Consider the following 16,756-nt stretch of genomic DNA (forward strand, 5'->3'; position numbering starts at 1 on the left):
CTAATCATATAGATTTATAGTGGAGTAAAAAAAAAAAGTACAATATTTCCTCCAAAACATAATGGAGTAGAGGTATGAAGTTGTATAAAAAAGGAAATACTGTGGTAATGTGCATGTACTGTCCCTGAGAAAGTAGTCACACATATCTACAAAATGTCAAGTAGAACACAATAGAGTTAAAGACTTATTTCCAGTGTGGTCCTATGGGTACTCTTGGTCCCTTGGCCACTTTTTTGAAAAGACAGTATAGTTTAAGACAAAAGATAAAGAATATTCAGAAACACAAGTCAAGTGTTGTATTATTGTTTGTTGCAGTCACCATTTGTTGCACTCTCTGCAGGGAGTTTGCAGCTTGAAGTTAATACAGACTGAGGGCACATGCTACACCGTGCAGCAGTACTTGCATGATGCTGTCACACTGTGTGGTTTCTTCTGTGGATTTACTTTGACCTGAACACACTACACTAGACTTCCCTCTCAGGGACATAGAACTTCAGTGAGGTCTACAAACAGACCATTAGAAACAAAGTGTGTACAGTTGAGTTGCAGCAGTTGACCCATAAACTGTACATTTGTTTGAAAATGAGGCATTTTATTGAGACTCCACTATAGTCACGATTCATAAAATTAACATGGTGAAAAGTAAATATACTGTTGAATATTTATCTGGGTAATTGCAAAGAAGTGGCGCATACTATATATTTATCTCAAAAGTACATTTAAAAAATGCTAAATCATGCAGATATTTTATGTAAATGATTAAAAGACAAGTCTAAAAAAATCCTGCTCATACTATGCATTGGGGGGATTTAATCAGCTGAATCACTTTTTTTTTTCTTTTTTTTCTTTTTTTTTTTACAAGTATTTAAATTCAACAACGTTTGGACCAAAAAATGAAAAGGAAAAAAGGTTTAAAAATTTAATTTCAAAATGTAATTTCTGGCATTCAAGCTTTGTCACAGCATGAAGACCTTCATGGTGGGACCTACAATCTATGGGTGGGACATAACCATTGAGCTTGAGTGAGCTTTTGTACTACGTTTCCCATAATGCACACTTCTGTTTACCTATTACGTAGACTTCAGGCGACAAAATAACCGTCCTCAAAACAAAAAAAACCTTCTGAAACTGCAGGTTGAAGAAAACTGTTAGCATATTGTCTGTTACTTTTTATGGGGATATCTGAACTCTAAATAACACTAAATGTTTCTGAGCTTATATTTATATTCTTTACGGTTTCTTTGGTCGTTATTTAAAGCTTTATATAGTGAAAGTTGCTCGTTCAAATTTCGCGCTGGTTACCCCGCCTGTACAGGGATTAGCCGGCTAGCCCGTTAGCCAGCCATGTCACTGTAAGATGGGACAGTAACACGAAGTTAAGTAAGGTGGGAAGTCTCCTGTTTGCTAAATGTTTGCACTGAGTTTCCATAGACCTTTTTAAAAATGGAGGTGACAGACATCGGAAACAAAGAAGAAGGGAAAGTCTGGCATCGAAAACCAACCCCAGGCAAAGGGTAGGTTTGTAAGAGCTAATGGATACTTGATTAGTCTCCTGTGTGCACCTGGTGCTGACAGCTCTAACTGGATTATGTTGTAAAATGTCTCTGTGGCACAAACTGAACCTAAAATCAGGTGCTTACTGTGTGGTGTGTTTGTTCAGTCACACTTGTTGCACTTGTACATTCATACAAGCAGCAACACTTGAATGCCAAACACTCAATATGGATAGCTTATAATGTTAATGTGTATTATATACTCCCAACAAATGCCACTTTAGATTTTTTGTTGTTGGCTAATTGAAAATCCCACCTGGCGTATAGGCATAACTAGCTATATTTGAAGTTGGAGGATAAAGATGGAAAATATCAAATCTCTGTTTGGTTAGAATTAATTCCTCATTTTATCACCCACTTTTGAGAGCCACCTGTCTGTGAAGAACTGGGCCGCGTTTCCCAAAAACGTCTAAAGGATAAGTTTATCTCTGGCTTAATGTATGTATACAGATCTGTTCTTGAGGTGGGAAACAGGGTCCTGGCCAATTTTAATAAAATGAAATATTAGATATATTCTAGCCAGCACCTGGATATTACTACTTTGACAATATTTGCTATTGGAGTCAGTGCTTTCATAAAGTGTTAAGTCCAGTCTAGGTTGTGGAGGTGGCTAGAATCTTTATTAAAACTTTAGCAGTCATTTCATGTTCAGAAATTTATATCACTGTTCAGTTTCAAGACCAGCAAAATAAAAGTAAATCAAATCTCAGTTGATATGTAGTCTAATTATGATTTGTTATATCTCATAGCTGCATGAGTAGGTAATCACAGTTCTAGTGCTGAAACAGTTGTTCATACAATTAATCGGTAGATCAAGAAACTAAATTAAATTGCAATTTACTTTTACTTTTGATAATCTTTAATTAAAAAATGCTGCTGAGTTGCGCCTCTTCAGTTCAGCGGCCTCAAAGTGAGTTTGACCATTAGGGAAGCTGCAGGTAAACAGCATTTCTTCCACTTTTTTTCATGGTGAATTGTAACTACTAGAGAGCAGCCATGACTTACTGAAAAGCGTTGAGTTTAATGTCAGTACTTTCTGAATGTACATTTCCTCTGTTTGTCTTCCTCAGTGTGTTAGTGACGGTGGTCCGCACTACTCAGCAGGCCAAGACGGTGCGTTTCCTCCATGTGGCATTTGACACCACAGGAGATTCCTTCCTGGCTGGAGATCACCATGGCAACATCTATGTCTTTGACATCAGTAGAAACAGGTGATTGACTCTGCTAAGAGGTCCCTACATAATTAAGTGTTTGTTTATCACTTGGAATATATTTTACAAACATGATTTGCTGTGCGAAGGTTGGCAACATCAGAATTATAACATACTTGCTTACTTCCCCCATGATTTTATCAATGCTAGTCATAACCATTTAAATTTAAAAAAGTCTTCTCTCTGTTTAGAGTAAGAAAAGATGCAAAAACACCTGCATCCATGTTTTCTTTTCATCCATATAGACCTGACAGTGATTAAAACATAAATGTTATAAAAAGTCTTCCTTTCATTTTAGAGCAGAAAGAACCTCAAAGTGGCCACCTATACCTACCCTAAACCTCAGCATGCTATCACATTTATCTAATGTTATGTTTTTATTGCTCCGTCCTTGGGGCAGATTTCGTCTGGTGCAGAAGACTGGGCAGGCCTGCACTGCTCTGGCTTTCAGCCTCCGCAGGACCACAGAGTTCCTTGTGGCCCTGGCTGACTACACCATCAAGTGCTTTGACAAGGGTAGGGTGAACACATGCACATAAAGCATTGGTTTGTTCTTTTACTTGTGATTATTGGATATTCTCTGTTTTTAGGTTTTTAAGACACAGGTTTTACACAAGTTCATTTTGAATGAAAGTTGTTATTTTTCTTTTGCTCTCTGCTGCTCCCTTATTTTGTCCTAATTATATTCTTAATCTTATTGTAACTACAGACAGTCAGCAGTCAGCATTATCCTTCTTTCAAAGCATCTGGTCAGTTTAGTGCAGAGCCAAGAGGGCGTGTTGCATTCACTTCTCTGCATCACTCACTGCCACAATTAACTATAAATAAACGTGTTCACTTCCGTTTGCCTTCTGTTTCTTTGCACAGACACAAAGCAGCTGGTCAGTTGGATGCGAGGTCACGAGGGAGCAGTTTCATCCATTTCTGTCCACAGCTCAGGCCGCTACGCCATCACCACGTCCTCAGACACGGCTCAGCTCTGGGATCTGGACAGCTTCCAGAGGAAGAGGAAGCTGAACATCAGGCAGTCTGTTGGCATACAGAGGGTAAAGACGCAGACATACCAACTGAAAACAAGATTTATAAATAGTAGTTTGATCACTACGTGAAGGTAATCATTCATAAGAGAAAGACTGATGAATGTGTGTAGTTTTGTCAAACAAGGATTTAAGATATCGGTCTTTTTAAGCTGTCAATTCTATGTCATGTAAATTTATGTTTTTCACTAAATTTGAAATTTGTTAATGGCTCACTGTTATCTGTGTTGCAGGTGTTTTTCCTTCCTCTCAGTAACACCATCCTCAGCTGTTTCAGTGATGACTCCATCTTTGCTTGGGAGAGTGACACACTGTTCTGCAAATACCAGCTCCCTGTTCCTGACTCCGGACCTAAAATCTCCTACAAGGCCTTTGCCGTCACACGGTGGGTCTCTCACATCACAACCATTAGCTAGCTTGGTGATTATGTAGCTCTTCAGTGTATTTCTCCATGACTGCATAACACACACTTCATAAGCACAATAAAAGTAACTAGGGATCAGAGAGATTCATCAAACATTGATATATGTGACTTGTGTTGACAGTGATGGTAAGAGTCTTGCAGCAGGTGGGCGCTCCAACCTGATGCACCTGTGGTGTCTGGACAGCAAACAGCTGCTCAGAGTGATTCAGATGCCCACGCAAGTCCGAACCGTCAGACAGCTGGAGTTTCTGCCCGACAGCTTTGATGGAGGAGCGAGCCAGGTACACAGACAACATAACAGAACAGACCAGTAAACTTTTGTTCCTCATCTTCTCTGTTCTTCTGCCATGGAGTCACATTTGTTTCATGTTTATAAATATTTGATATTATTTTCAGCGTTTGTGTGTCTGTGCATGAGCCTGTAGTCTGTTTCTGTGCCCGTCTCTAACTGTGTTTAACATGTTATCTTTTTTCCACATGATGCATGTGTGATGTGTGTTCATGGCTCTGTAGACACTAGGTGTGTTGAGTCAGGATGGTGTGATGCGTTTCATCAACATCCACACCTGCAAGCTGCTTTTCCACATGGGTTCCCATGATGACGCCATCACAGGAGTGGCAGTCAGCCCTAATGGCAGACATGTTGTGGCCATCATGGATAACGGCAGCATCAATATCTACAGTGTCCAGAGTCTCACACAGGAATTAAACAAGGTGACAGTCAGATGTGATAACAGTTCACTGATCCACAAGGTGACAAGAGTTTTCAGATTTGTTGTTGATAATAAAGTGTTCTTTAAGTGTATTCATTGTGTTTGGGTGTCTCCTTCTCTGGCACAGCCTCCTCCCTCCCAGGTGGCAGTAGTCTCAGGTGGTGATGCTAATCAGGAATTGTCTAACCTAAAGGTCAAGGTCAGATCTGAGGTTGTTCAAAGACCAGTCATGAGCTCGGGTAGAAGACAAGTGAAGATACTTAGACCCCCTGCTGTGTGTGCAGCTGATGATAAAGAGGTAAACAGATAGAGATACACACATTAGTGTTCAAACACATTGGTTTTCTATACCAACTGTGTTATTTATTTTGAGGCTTTGTTTCATTTTCTTTTTTCACCCACAAATACACAGAAAACATTTCTCTGCCTCTGACTAGATGTAGTGATTATGTGGTTCTTTGAACAGAATGAACTACCAGCTGGTCTGAATAAGAAGAGGCTGGTGGCTCTGCTGAAGGCCTTTGGAGAATATCCTGCCAAATACAGGTAAGTGTATGATTCATGTGTGTATCTGATGACTAAAACATGCATGTCAACTAATTTTTAAGATTTATTTGTATCCATTATGTATTTTGTTTTTAAGATTTACGTGTGTGTGTGTGTGTGTGTGTGTGTCAGGATGTTTGTGTGGCGGTCTTTGCTGTGTCTCCCAGAGAACCATGCAGCATACAGCAGTCTGACTGATAAAGGCCTGCACTCAGCCTACCTCACTCTGCATGATAAATACCCCATCAAAAGTCACAAGTTACAGAGAGGGCTTCAGAGGTGCTCTCTCTCTCTCTCTCACACACCCACACAAATGCAATTCATTATAAGTACACAGTTAAACCTTTGATTTAAACCTTTATTATTTGTTATTTGGACTATTTTTTTTCCTCCACTTGACAGGGTTTTGTCTGCATTAGCTCACTGGGCAGCCATCTTTGGAGAGCTGGACTACCTTCCCCTGGTGGCCTTCCCCTTTGTCAAGCTCTTCCAGAACAACCCGATGCTCTGCTTTGAGGTGGTGGCAACTGTCATAGGTACTTGTTGATTTCAATTATGGCATGTAAATTTCTCAGTATACCTAGCTTTACGTAAACATATTACAGGATTGTTACATGAAAGCTTTTGAAATTCTTGAACTACAGTTTTCATTGTTGTGTGGCATTGTTTTATGTGGCAATGTCACTTATTGTCAGTTTAATAAACGTATTAGCAAGAGTTTTATCGACTCAGATGCTGTTTTGCAGTGAACTGGTGCCAGCACTGGTTTGAGTACTTCCCCAACCCTCCTCTGAACATCCTGAGCGCGGCAGAGAATGTTCTGGCTCATCACGACAAGGAGCTGCTGCAACACCTGATGGACTGTGGCATCACTTCACAGGTATGGAATAGGAGGATGGACAAGAGGTCGGACAGACATCCATGTGACCACATCTTCCTGCCCTGATTAAGTTTACATGCATTATTTTGCTTCTCTGTGTCTGTCCCAGCTCTATGTGTGGCCCCTGCTGGAGACCCTGTTCTCAGAGGTGTTGACTCGTGATGAGTGGCTTCGGCTCTTTGACAATATTTTCTCCAACCATCCTTCATTCCTGATCATGGCCTGTGTGGCCTATATCACCTGCTGCCGCGAGCCTCTGCTGCTCTGCTCCCAGAAACAGGATTTTGAGGTAAGTACTCTACCCTCTCTCTTCTATGCCTCTCCTTTTAAAATAAATAAAAAAATGTCCATCTCTCCTCATCCATTCAATTTTCTCTCATCTCTCCATTTCCCTCTTTTCAGTATTTTTTTCACCATCGTAACAACCTGGACGTGGCAGCCATGATAAAGGAGGCCTACCGGCTGCTGAGCAGCACGCCTGCAGACATCCATCCCAGGACTATTCTGTCTGACTTTACCCCACTGACCACGGGCCAGTACCCTGTGTTCAACCACTACCCAGAATTCATAGTGGAATATCAGAGCCGGGAGAGGGAGAAGATACGATTGCAGGAGATGGAGTATCTCCATGAGAGGTGAGATTAAAAAAAAATCATAATAAGAGAGGCAGAAACTTTTATTTATTTATCTCAAATTCATATTGGATAGTAAAAGTCTAAGTGTTGTGCAAAGATGCATCTCATGTAAGCGTATATGTGTTATCTAAACAGGCAGGAGGTATCAGCGCATCGTAAAGATTTTGTGCGTCGTCAAGCTGAAGAGGAGGCCTACTACACTCAACAGGTAGATGGGTTTTGCAGCTTTTCAAAATTCACATAAACTTAAACATAGATTTTATTGTAATGTATATTGTTGGCTTGCTCTTACAGTTTATCTGCATATGAAACACAAGCATGAAAATGAAGTGAACTGAATCATTGTACTTTGATTGATTTGAACACAGGAGCTGCTGCAGAAGGCGGAGGAACAGCGCAGAAACATCCTGGCACAAGAAGAAGAAAAACTAACACAGCAGAGAGCAAAGTACAAGCACAAGACGCAGACAGTTTTATAGTTAAGTTATGAGAGAAAACAAATGAGATGTATCGAAATTGGTTCTTGACACTGCTCCATCCTCTAGGTTGGCAGCCATGAAGAGAGAACTGAAGGTGAAGGAGTTACAGCTACTGGACGCAACTAGAAGACGCTTCCTCAAACACCAACAAGACCTGAGAGCCTCACAGATACAAAGACTAGACCAGGAGATCAGTAGAAAGGTAAACACAGAGTTCTCTGGCCAAACACAACATGTAGTTTATAGATTCTTTTAATGCCTATTTGTTTGAATCTAGTTATTTATCCTTTCAGATGTTTTATGATTTGAAAATACACATGCTTTTAAAGAATAAGTAATATAAGTAATTAAAACAGCACAGCTTGATGATGATGAATCTACACCAAAAACTATATGTTTTTAGTTAAAATATAAAACATACAACATTTCAGTGTAAAAGATCCCAAACTTGCCAGTGAGCCTGAGCTGTAATAAGTCACATCAGTTTATTCTTTTAGCCTAAGACACAGAAATGCTTTTTTCAAGTTTGGAAGCTTCCACTAAAAGCTGCTTTCTTGGCTGGATTATGTGTTTTGCTGCAGGCGAAAGTTACTCACAGTTTGTCTGTCTCCAATATTTTAGCATCTTTACTGCATGTATCTATGATTCTTCTCAGTGACTGGCTGCTGCATCACTTTAACTTTAGTTTGGTTTATAAAGTAGAAATTTATCGCATTAATCTCAAAGTGAGTCAATTTATTTTCAGGCTGGTTGTGAAGATTTGTGTTACTGTTGATATTTTTAATTTATTCTACTAAAGATGCATCTAATAGCTTTCATGTTCTGCCACAGATGGATCTGCGGGAGCGAGAAACAGCTGCAGCAGTCCAGGACCTGGAGGTCAGACAGATGGAGCTAGAGGCTCAGAGGAGGCGACTTGAACAGGTGACAAACACCTCACATGTAATGTCCCTCCCTTCCCTTTCTGTGGCTTGTATTTGCATTTGTTCCTGAATAATGTCTCTAGTCAACCTAGAAAGCTATTTGCAGTCGTAATACAATAAAGCATCAGAAATGAACACTGCTTTCTTACTGGACTTTGAATAAATGAAAATGTGTGATAGCAGGTTTGAATTCTGTCTCATTTTGTATCAGAACTGAGCTAAGAAAAACAAATCTCCTCCTTGTGTTTTGTTTTGCATAGACATGAGTTTTGACCAATGTTGTAACTATTAAGTTGATGTTTCTTCCATGACCATTTCCCTCAGCACCTGCTGAAGGAGCAGGAGCGGATGGGACGGGACGTTGAGGAAGAGGTGGAGATGAGGATGAGGAAGGCAGAAAGAGAGGAGGAGAGCTACACAGAGCTGCTGCACAGCACAGAGACAAACATGCAGGTTAGTGACACCTTCCAGTATGGAGCCAGTGTAATAATGTTTATTGAAATGTGTCAGTACATGATCTTAATGCACTTGAACATTAATCTGGCTTTACAAGAAACTATCAAAGCCTCTCAGTCATCCAAACTCTGATTTTGGCACAGGTATCCGTGATCTCCTGCCCCTGAATCCGTTTACTTTCTCTGCACACAGATCCTGGAGGAATCCCTGGCGGAGGCGTGCCAGCTGGGCCTGGAGTCAGACTGGCAGAGAGAGGTGGCGGAGCGCCTGCAGCAGGTCGACGCCGAGCAGGAGAGGAAGAGGGAGAGACTGGCAGAGCTTCACAGGCAAACCCTGGCAGAGGAGGAGAGATTGGCTGACACCATGAGAGATGTGGCAGGAAGAAAGGTGAGAACAACAAGAGTATGTTTGTCAACACATGAATTCTCATGATATTTTGGCTTGTCTGTTACATGTAAAATTACTATGACATAATTTATGGGCTTTTCTGTTACTTTCTGTGCTGCAAAAAAAAGCTTTTAAGAATAAAAATTCTGATAAACTGATATTTGTGTTGCTCACTCAGAAAAACATCATATCTGAACATCTTAATGTCTGAAATATTGATTATGAATTATCAGTGTAGACAAATTATGGGATACTGGTATTCAATTAGACAATGAGTTCTTGATTTAATTTGCAGTGGGATGAAGTGATGAGTAGCAGAGCCCAGTTACAGGAGCAGCGACAGGCCTGGTCTTCAGCAGTCACAGGTATTACTCCACAAACACACACACACACACACACACACACACACACACACGTTTTGTTTGTGTCTGGTGAGCTGAGCTGTCTGGATGTGGATGTAATATTAGTGTTTGCTTTGTGTCAGATGGCCAGAAACAAACGAGGATGAGGTCACCGGGTTTGAGCAGAGGACTTCCTCAAAGACTGGGCACCGCCACTGCAGTTCATGTAGGAACCAGCGGTGTTGGTCTAGCAATCAAACAAGACACTGCCACCACTCCAAGGCAGGCAGGAAGCAACATGGTGTGTCTGAACAGCAGTTCACCTTCTGAGAGCACCTCCACCAACTGTAAGTCACTGTACATAGGATCTAGTTTCTGTTGAAAGGACTCTGTTTTGATTTCTTAATAAACAAATGCAAGTCATTGTCATGGCAGTGAGGCAAGATTGTGATCTTAAAGTCATATTTCAGGTTATTTGATGTGGGGTAGTCATGCATAGTAGCACATAAGAGTGTTACCTGCAGTAGATTCAGATGGACAGGCAGCAGGAAACACTTGCACCACTAGCAGAGTGATGTGCTGCTCTGTACGGGGGCCAGCAGAAAAAACGTGTTTTAGACACTTTTACAACGTTTACTTTTTTCAACCGCTGAACTACCGTATTCCTACTCACACAGCTCAGCTGAGTGAATCAGAAAGCGGCATCTGGTAATGGTGTATTGCAGAGACCACACAGTGAATAATAACCAGTCACCACAGACAACAAGGGACCAAGATTGGTTATTTTCTCAATGCCAGCGACAGCCAGAGCCAGAGGCATTGTGTTTTCAGATTGTCTGTCAGTGTGTCCGTATGTCCCATTCTTGTGAACGTGATATCTCAGTAGCGCCTTAAGGGAACTGTCATTCATTTGGACTCAAGAATGAACTGATAAGATTTTAGTGGTCAAAGGTCAAGATAGCTGTGACCTCACAAAAAATGGTTTTGGCCTCTTGAATGTAATATCTCAGTAGTGCCTTGATGGAACATCTTCAAACTTGGCACAAACATTCACTTGGACTCAAAGATGAACTGATTAGATGTTGGTTAAATGTCAAAGATCAAAGTCACTGTTACTTTTTTGGCCATAACTCACAAATCCGTACACTAATTATTACACAATTTAACTCGAATGTGTATAAGGATAAAATGAAGTGATGACATTTTGTATCCAAAAGGTCAAAGGTTAATTTAACATTGTGACATCATAATGTTCTGCAAAAACACTTCTGGCTTTGATTCAACGTTGTAGCTCAGGAAGGGGAGATTGTGACCATATTTCCTACAACTTGGCTGGTTGGCGGAGGCATACAACCGTAAGATGGTGATTCTAGTTTCTATCAGTAATCCTCCTGCTTGTCCTTCTTTCTCTTTATTCTGTAAGTCTCCCTAGACCGAGGCCGGGCCCAGCTGGACAGCAGCGAGAGAGAGCTGCTTAAGGAAATCAGAGAACTGCGACAGAAGCTGGCGGCCAGAGCCAGAGAGGGCAGCTCTGCCTCCTCACAGTCTGTCCACATGCTGTCCTCTGTCTCCCAGTGACCACAAACTGCTCTCCATCTTCACAGTGTCACAAAAACATATTCTCATCTCAAGCGAGCTAGAACGGCAGAAACAATGACTCAAGCTGAGAGCTGAACTGGCGAGCTGCTATTAGTTTGCCCATTCAAACAAGTTGAATATCATCGACCACTATCTCTTGAAAACCAGTCTATTACATTAAAACCAGTACACCTCTGAATTTAATATCACACCACCTACTATTTAATATTCATTTGCATATATTCATGGTCTTCATTGACATTTATATGGATAATGACTCACACAGTTTTTTCATTTACATGTGCTGGTTCTCCGTTTAGGATTTTTATTTTAATGAATGTTTTATGTTTTGTCTTATTTAAAACCTGTTGTGGATAAAATGTTTTTTAAAAACCTTGACTCAACAACGTGTCTCACTGTTACCTTTAAAATAACTCTACTACTCACTACGTCTGTTACCTCCTTAATTGTTAGTAAGCAACAGTAGAGTGATTGCGGCAGTAATTAAAACTCTTTTACCATCAATTTATCACATTCAAATATATTTAAAGAAAATTGTAATTTGCATATGTGTATGCAGGAAATTCTTTTTTTTTTTTTTTGCAATTTCCTACAAACGCTATGCATAGGCTTTATAATTAAGATAACAGGAATCATGTTTTCATTAGACATTTCGGGGAGTTTTCTGCTCCACACTCTCTGTCTGGGTGTGCCTGTTACTTGGCTTCTGCTCCTTTTAGCACTCAGGTGTTGTTTTGACATGAGCTGAAAAGACAGCCATACCCATTCCTGTCACTCATTCTTCTCTCTCCCTCCACCCATCTTTTATCTGTGCTCACCCACTCTAAATCACTCAGTCTCAGGCCCTGGAAGAGAAACTCCAAAATGAGTTGATCATTTTTTTGCTCTATCATTCGTGACCTGGTTAATCAACAAACAGAAACACACACTTGGCACCTGATGGAAATATTGGGATATGTCTTGAAGCCAAATTTCATCATGTGTCCTCTCCGACACATGATGCCACACACTTACCAATGAATGAATATTTTCCTTTTCCATACACAGACATTCTTCCCTGTGTATGCTTCTGGAAGGGAACATCACAATCTGATAGCATGAATTATGCTCTCAGTTCTTACCTGTCACTTCTCATCCCTCGTGAAACCATCTTGCCCTGAGCGGGGGCGTGTCTTCCATTTTCTCTTTAACCTCTCTCTCTAACCTTTCTGTCTCAGCCAGTATTTCTTTCATAGATGTCAGAGAAACACAGTTAACCCTCTCCTTCAGGCTCTGTGGCTCATGCACAGCTGCAACACAAGTCTATTGGCTCGATTCTGAACCCAAGTTCAGCCATGGAAGCCAGCAGTGTGTCCGTGCTGTGGTACAGGAGGTCCAAACCTCTGGGGAAGGTCAGGCGACGGGTTCAAGACCTCCGCATCCCTTCCTCTTATTACTATGACTTTACAGCCGTCAGACCCATGTTGGACCTGAGCCACAACGAGAGCACTCGGCTGGCAGTGGACTGCCTGCTCACCCGGGGCGTAGAGGGGTACCAGGAGGTGTTAAACGTAGAGGGGGAAGTGGACTTTCTGTCAGAGCTGGAAAAGAAGTACATCCTGGAAAATGGAAGAGATGGCAGTACAGGTTGTACATGTTTTTACATTTTTATTGTTCCTGACAGACTGTTGTGTTTGACAACACAAAGACTGATTCATTGAATTCATTGGTTGTTTTTGTGCTTTACACAGCTGATCCTGCTGCATCTGATGATGATGATGATGATGATGATGATGATGATTACAAAGATTTAGTGAGCTCATCAGCTGGCTCCCAGTCCGCCACAAAATGCCCTGCAGTCTCCACAGACAGTGATCCCACAGTGGCAGGTTTTGACCAGAGCAATGTAAAAGGTACTTCAAGAGTAGAAAACATTTCTAGAAGCAGAAAACTGCCAAAAAAAAAGAATGCTATTCTAATGCTGAAGTACAGTCATGCTAGTGTTTTCTTGATGTCTGGGGTGTTAAAACCCTGCTGACTTATGTGAGTCAAACCACTCTATTTTCTTAGCAAATCAGTATTTCATCTTTTTGGTTCTCGTTTGCAGCTGTCTCTGATCATGCTTTTGCCTCTTCCAGATGTGAAGTGGACTGATCCTGTCCTGAGTGAGCCCCGTGTTCAGCTTTATTTCCAGTCAGATAGCAGAGGAGCTGGCATGAAAGATGTGGTCAGGGAGTTCATCAGAAAGGCTAAACTGGTAGGCAAGGAGTAACTTTATTTCTACTGTCTTTCTTTGAAAGTGTAAAGAATATGTGTTATTTGTTCTAGTTTTGTAATCTGTGAAATTGACTGCCGTGTGTGTGTGTGTGTGTGTGTGTGTGTGTGAGAGAGAGAAAGTGTGTGTGTGAAAGTGTGTGAGTGAGTGAGAGAGAGAGTGAGAGGAGTGGTTTGCATGTTTCCATATACGTGGGTGTGCATCCAAAAAGGAACATGATGTGCCTGTACCTGTGAGGGAATATGAAAAATGTCAGTACTGGTTCTTATGTACTGAAAAGTCAGATACACTGAGTGATATCTGTCTGTGCATGCTTTTGGTATGGTGACTGACATCTTTACTAACATGATGTGTGTGTGTGTGTGTGCGTGTCTGTGTGTGTCTGTGTGTGCATGCGTGCGAGCATGCGTGTAGGCCCTGGCCATAGTGATGGACAGCTTCAGTGACGTAGAGCTGCTCTGTGATCTTCTGGAGGCCAGCAGGAAGAGGAATGTGTCTGTTCACCTGCTGTTGGATCATCTCAACCTGAACCTGTTTGTTACCATGTGGCAGGACCTCAAACTCAACAGTAAAAACTTCCCTGTGAGTCTGTTCATCTTCCTCTCTCCACCACCAACCGTCACCTTTCTGCATGGATCCTTATTTATCTAGTTGCTGTTTCAGTCAAATTATGCCAAAACTGCCTATGCCTAAAATGCCTAAACTCCCTAAAGAGAAAAGCTTAAGTCTTCAGGGTGGATGTGATGTGATGTTAGTTAGAACCATCAATCTACACAGCGTCATAAGTGTCATTTAGTCATATTCTTGCTCTCATGACCACACAGCCATAAATCAAACTAGCAGACAACCACAGCTTCCCTGCTGCAGCAGCTCACAGCACAGACTGGTGGCTGCCTGCCCAATCTAAATACTAGACACAGTGTGTATGGAAAGCACCTTGGCCACTGTGCACATCTGTTTTCCCTCTTTCACCTTTGATTTTCAGCATAGTGTTGATGCACTAACCTAAGAGCCTATGCTTGGAAGAGCAGGAGACTTTTTCCTCAGAGTCCAAATGTGTTGCTGGACAATTTGATTTAAAATAAGTGCACAACCTTTTTGAACATTAGCAGTCACTGTTGTCATGTTCACAATAAACATCTGACAATTACATTACAGCACAGTGCTATGCCTTCTATACCATAATGTAATGCTCCATATTTAACATATTTATATACTGTAATAGTTTTTGCACTTCTATCAAGTCTGCAAACATCTATAGAGTTTGTTCAGCGAAAAATAACTAAACTGATTTATGTCCTAATTCGACAAAACCAAACCATCACATTATCATTATCACAGGGATTTGTTTCTGCTTTGTGAAAAACTAACAAATTCTACGTGCAGAATAATTGCTGTCTCTCGTGTGTATAGAAACTGTCAGTGTGCAGCGTCGACGGACAGACCTACTGTGCCAAGACAGGCAGGAAGCTGACAGGTCAGATTGCTGAGAGTTTTATCATCACTGACTGGACTGAGGTGCTGACTGGCTCATACAGGTACACACACACACACACACACACACACACACTCACACACACTCACACGGACTCACACATTGATGCATGAACTCACATTCAAAAAACAAAAAAGCATGTATTTGCATGTCTGAACAATGCCACATCTCTTTTGTTGCTGTCTGAACAATTGTGTGTGCGTGTGTGTGTGCGTGCATGCCTGCGTGCTTGCGTGTGTGGTCTGCTCAGTTTCTCCTGGCTTTCCTGGCAGGTGCATCGGAGTCTTGCTGTTCTTGTAAAGGGCAGCGCCGTCACACCTTTCCACGAGGAATTCCACAGGCTCTACTCCAGCTGCAAACCAGTCCCCGGCTTTGTCACTTTTATCGCTGCACCTCGTACTCCCCCTCTTCACATCACATCGCATGCAGCTCAAAATGAAAACATTGGTATTAGTAAGTCAAAATCAAGTCAGACCAAAACAGTGTGCCACTGGGCTTGGAATGAAGATGCTCAAAAGACTCAAACAAAAGCAAAAATGCCAGTTTTAACCAATCCACAGAGCCCAGAACTGGAGTGCAACAGAGGTGATAACCAGCCTCAACATAGAGCAGGTATAGGTACACAAACAAACACAAAACCTCCACTGCTGTACCCAAAACCGCTGGCTCAGCCAGGAACATCGCAGAGTGTATCTGTGGAAAAGCCAAAACATACACTGATCGGTGCCTCTGCGCAGCATGATGAAAAAACACAGGTGGAACCTCTGGAGAAGAATCAAACCCAGGTCCAGAGTCATTCAAAAACTCTTGGTCAGACCGACGCCTCATACAATCAGTCGCAGGCTGCCGGTCTTACAGCCGCCACCACCACCACAGATGAAAAGAGTGCAAAGGTTCAAGAGTCAAACCCTCTTCACACTGTAAACTCCACACATGGACAACATGAGACTGTCTGTTACCAATCCACCTTGAAGAAGGATTCAAATCTTGATTACGACAGTCTGGGTAGTGAAGGACTTTTTTTTCAGCAAAGGAATAGAAACAGATTGACAAACCCTTCAGGGAATGCTGCAGGTCTCAACACACAAAGAGGACAGTGGAACTACTCACTTCACTTCAAACCGAAGGTGGAGCTTCAATCTGATAATCCCAAACTACTGTCTCCTTCTACATCACAGCAACAAGTAAAGACAGGCTTTCAGTACTCTTGGATCAATTCAAGAGGACAAGTCTACTCTCTAGAAACCAGGAGACAAGATCAGTCCCAGAGGCTCCAGCAACCCCCCCATCAGTCGTACCCAACCACAGAGGCTGCAGCCATGGGAACTCAGCTGAAGCCTCATCTCCAGGCAGATGAGTTGTTCTCCACAGGTACAAGAGCCAGGCTGCACCTACAGCCCCTAACCTCCCAGCAGGCGAAGCCCCCTCCGAGGCTGAACTGGATGCTCCAGAGTCACACCGCAAGACCCAGGCTGGTGGCTCAAACCAGCTCCTTTGACACCGCCAACGGGGCGAGACAGAAAATGGGTGGACAGCCGGGCTGGAGGCCTGTTCATGGTAACATGAACGCATCGCTGGGAAGGAGCAAGAGCTTGACTGACAGACACACAGCAGGATTCAAAGGAGCAGGACTTGACAGGACCTGACAGAAACATATAGACTGTGGAGATATGAAACCCTCACACACAGCAGACAGGTGTGTTCACCTGTTCATGTGACATATACTGTACTTTCATATTGTGTATAGCTTATACTTATTAGACTTGTGCATTTTGTGTGTAGCATTTGGAAAAAAGTTACATGAAGTTTAGTTAACTGTAAAG

The 16,756-nt window shown here is 41.9% G+C and overlaps 2 protein-coding genes across 3 annotated transcripts; both read left to right on the forward strand.

Moving 5' to 3' along the window:
- The first annotated feature begins 1,267 nt into the window (after positions 1–1,267).
- Positions 1,268–11,463, forward strand: tbc1d31 (TBC1 domain family member 31). 2 transcript variants are annotated; one of them, XM_022753467.1, is made up of 23 exons: positions 1,268–1,514; positions 2,624–2,764; positions 3,165–3,280; positions 3,632–3,810; positions 4,035–4,186; positions 4,347–4,506; positions 4,739–4,939; positions 5,066–5,236; positions 5,405–5,484; positions 5,617–5,763; positions 5,887–6,020; positions 6,231–6,364; positions 6,474–6,653; positions 6,767–6,999; positions 7,135–7,207; positions 7,368–7,447; positions 7,545–7,680; positions 8,310–8,402; positions 8,726–8,854; positions 9,050–9,259; positions 9,540–9,609; positions 9,729–9,932; positions 11,009–11,463. In XM_022753467.1, exons 1-23 carry the CDS (start codon positions 1,444–1,446, stop codon positions 11,161–11,163), a joined length of 3,249 nt encoding a protein of 1,082 aa, XP_022609188.1. In that variant the 5' UTR covers positions 1,268–1,443; the 3' UTR covers positions 11,164–11,463. The 2 variants fall into 2 exon arrangements, with proteins under 2 accessions (XP_022609188.1, XP_022609189.1); XM_022753468.1 differs by having other exon boundaries at positions 9,050–9,244.
- A 1,055-nt stretch (positions 11,464–12,518) lies between these two features.
- fam83a (family with sequence similarity 83 member A) lies at positions 12,519–16,579 on the forward strand. The gene is made up of 7 exons (XM_022753589.1): positions 12,519–12,810; positions 12,915–13,076; positions 13,302–13,420; positions 13,853–14,020; positions 14,852–14,976; positions 15,184–15,853; positions 16,112–16,579. Exons 1-7 carry the CDS (start codon positions 12,519–12,521, stop codon positions 16,577–16,579), a joined length of 2,004 nt encoding a protein of 667 aa, XP_022609310.1.
- Positions 16,580–16,756: the final 177 nt, after the last annotated feature.

Source organism: Seriola dumerili, unplaced genomic scaffold, assembly GCF_002260705.1.
Source record: "Seriola dumerili isolate Sdu_G_001 unplaced genomic scaffold, Sdu_1.0 BDQW01000191.1, whole genome shotgun sequence".
NCBI classification, from domain to species: domain Eukaryota; kingdom Metazoa; phylum Chordata; class Actinopteri; order Carangiformes; family Carangidae; genus Seriola; species Seriola dumerili.

Excerpts from the sequence above, each read along its gene's own strand:
- tbc1d31 (XM_022753467.1), top strand. The coding sequence starts at position 1,444 with ATGGAGGTGACAGACATCGGAAACAAAGAAGAAGGGAAAGTCTGGCAT. Across the intron at positions 1,515-2,623 it reads AAACCAACCCCAGGCAAAGG|TGTGTTAGTGACGGTGGTCC; the intron begins GTAGGTTTGTAA and ends TGTCTTCCTCAG. Across the intron at positions 6,654-6,766 it reads CCCAGAAACAGGATTTTGAG|TATTTTTTTCACCATCGTAA; the intron begins GTAAGTACTCTA and ends CCCTCTTTTCAG.
- fam83a (XM_022753589.1), top strand. The coding sequence starts at position 12,519 with ATGGAAGCCAGCAGTGTGTCCGTGCTGTGGTACAGGAGGTCCAAACCT. Across the intron at positions 13,077-13,301 it reads TGACCAGAGCAATGTAAAAG|ATGTGAAGTGGACTGATCCT; the intron begins GTACTTCAAGAG and ends TGCCTCTTCCAG. Across the intron at positions 14,977-15,183 it reads GTGCTGACTGGCTCATACAG|TTTCTCCTGGCTTTCCTGGC; the intron begins GTACACACACAC and ends TGGTCTGCTCAG.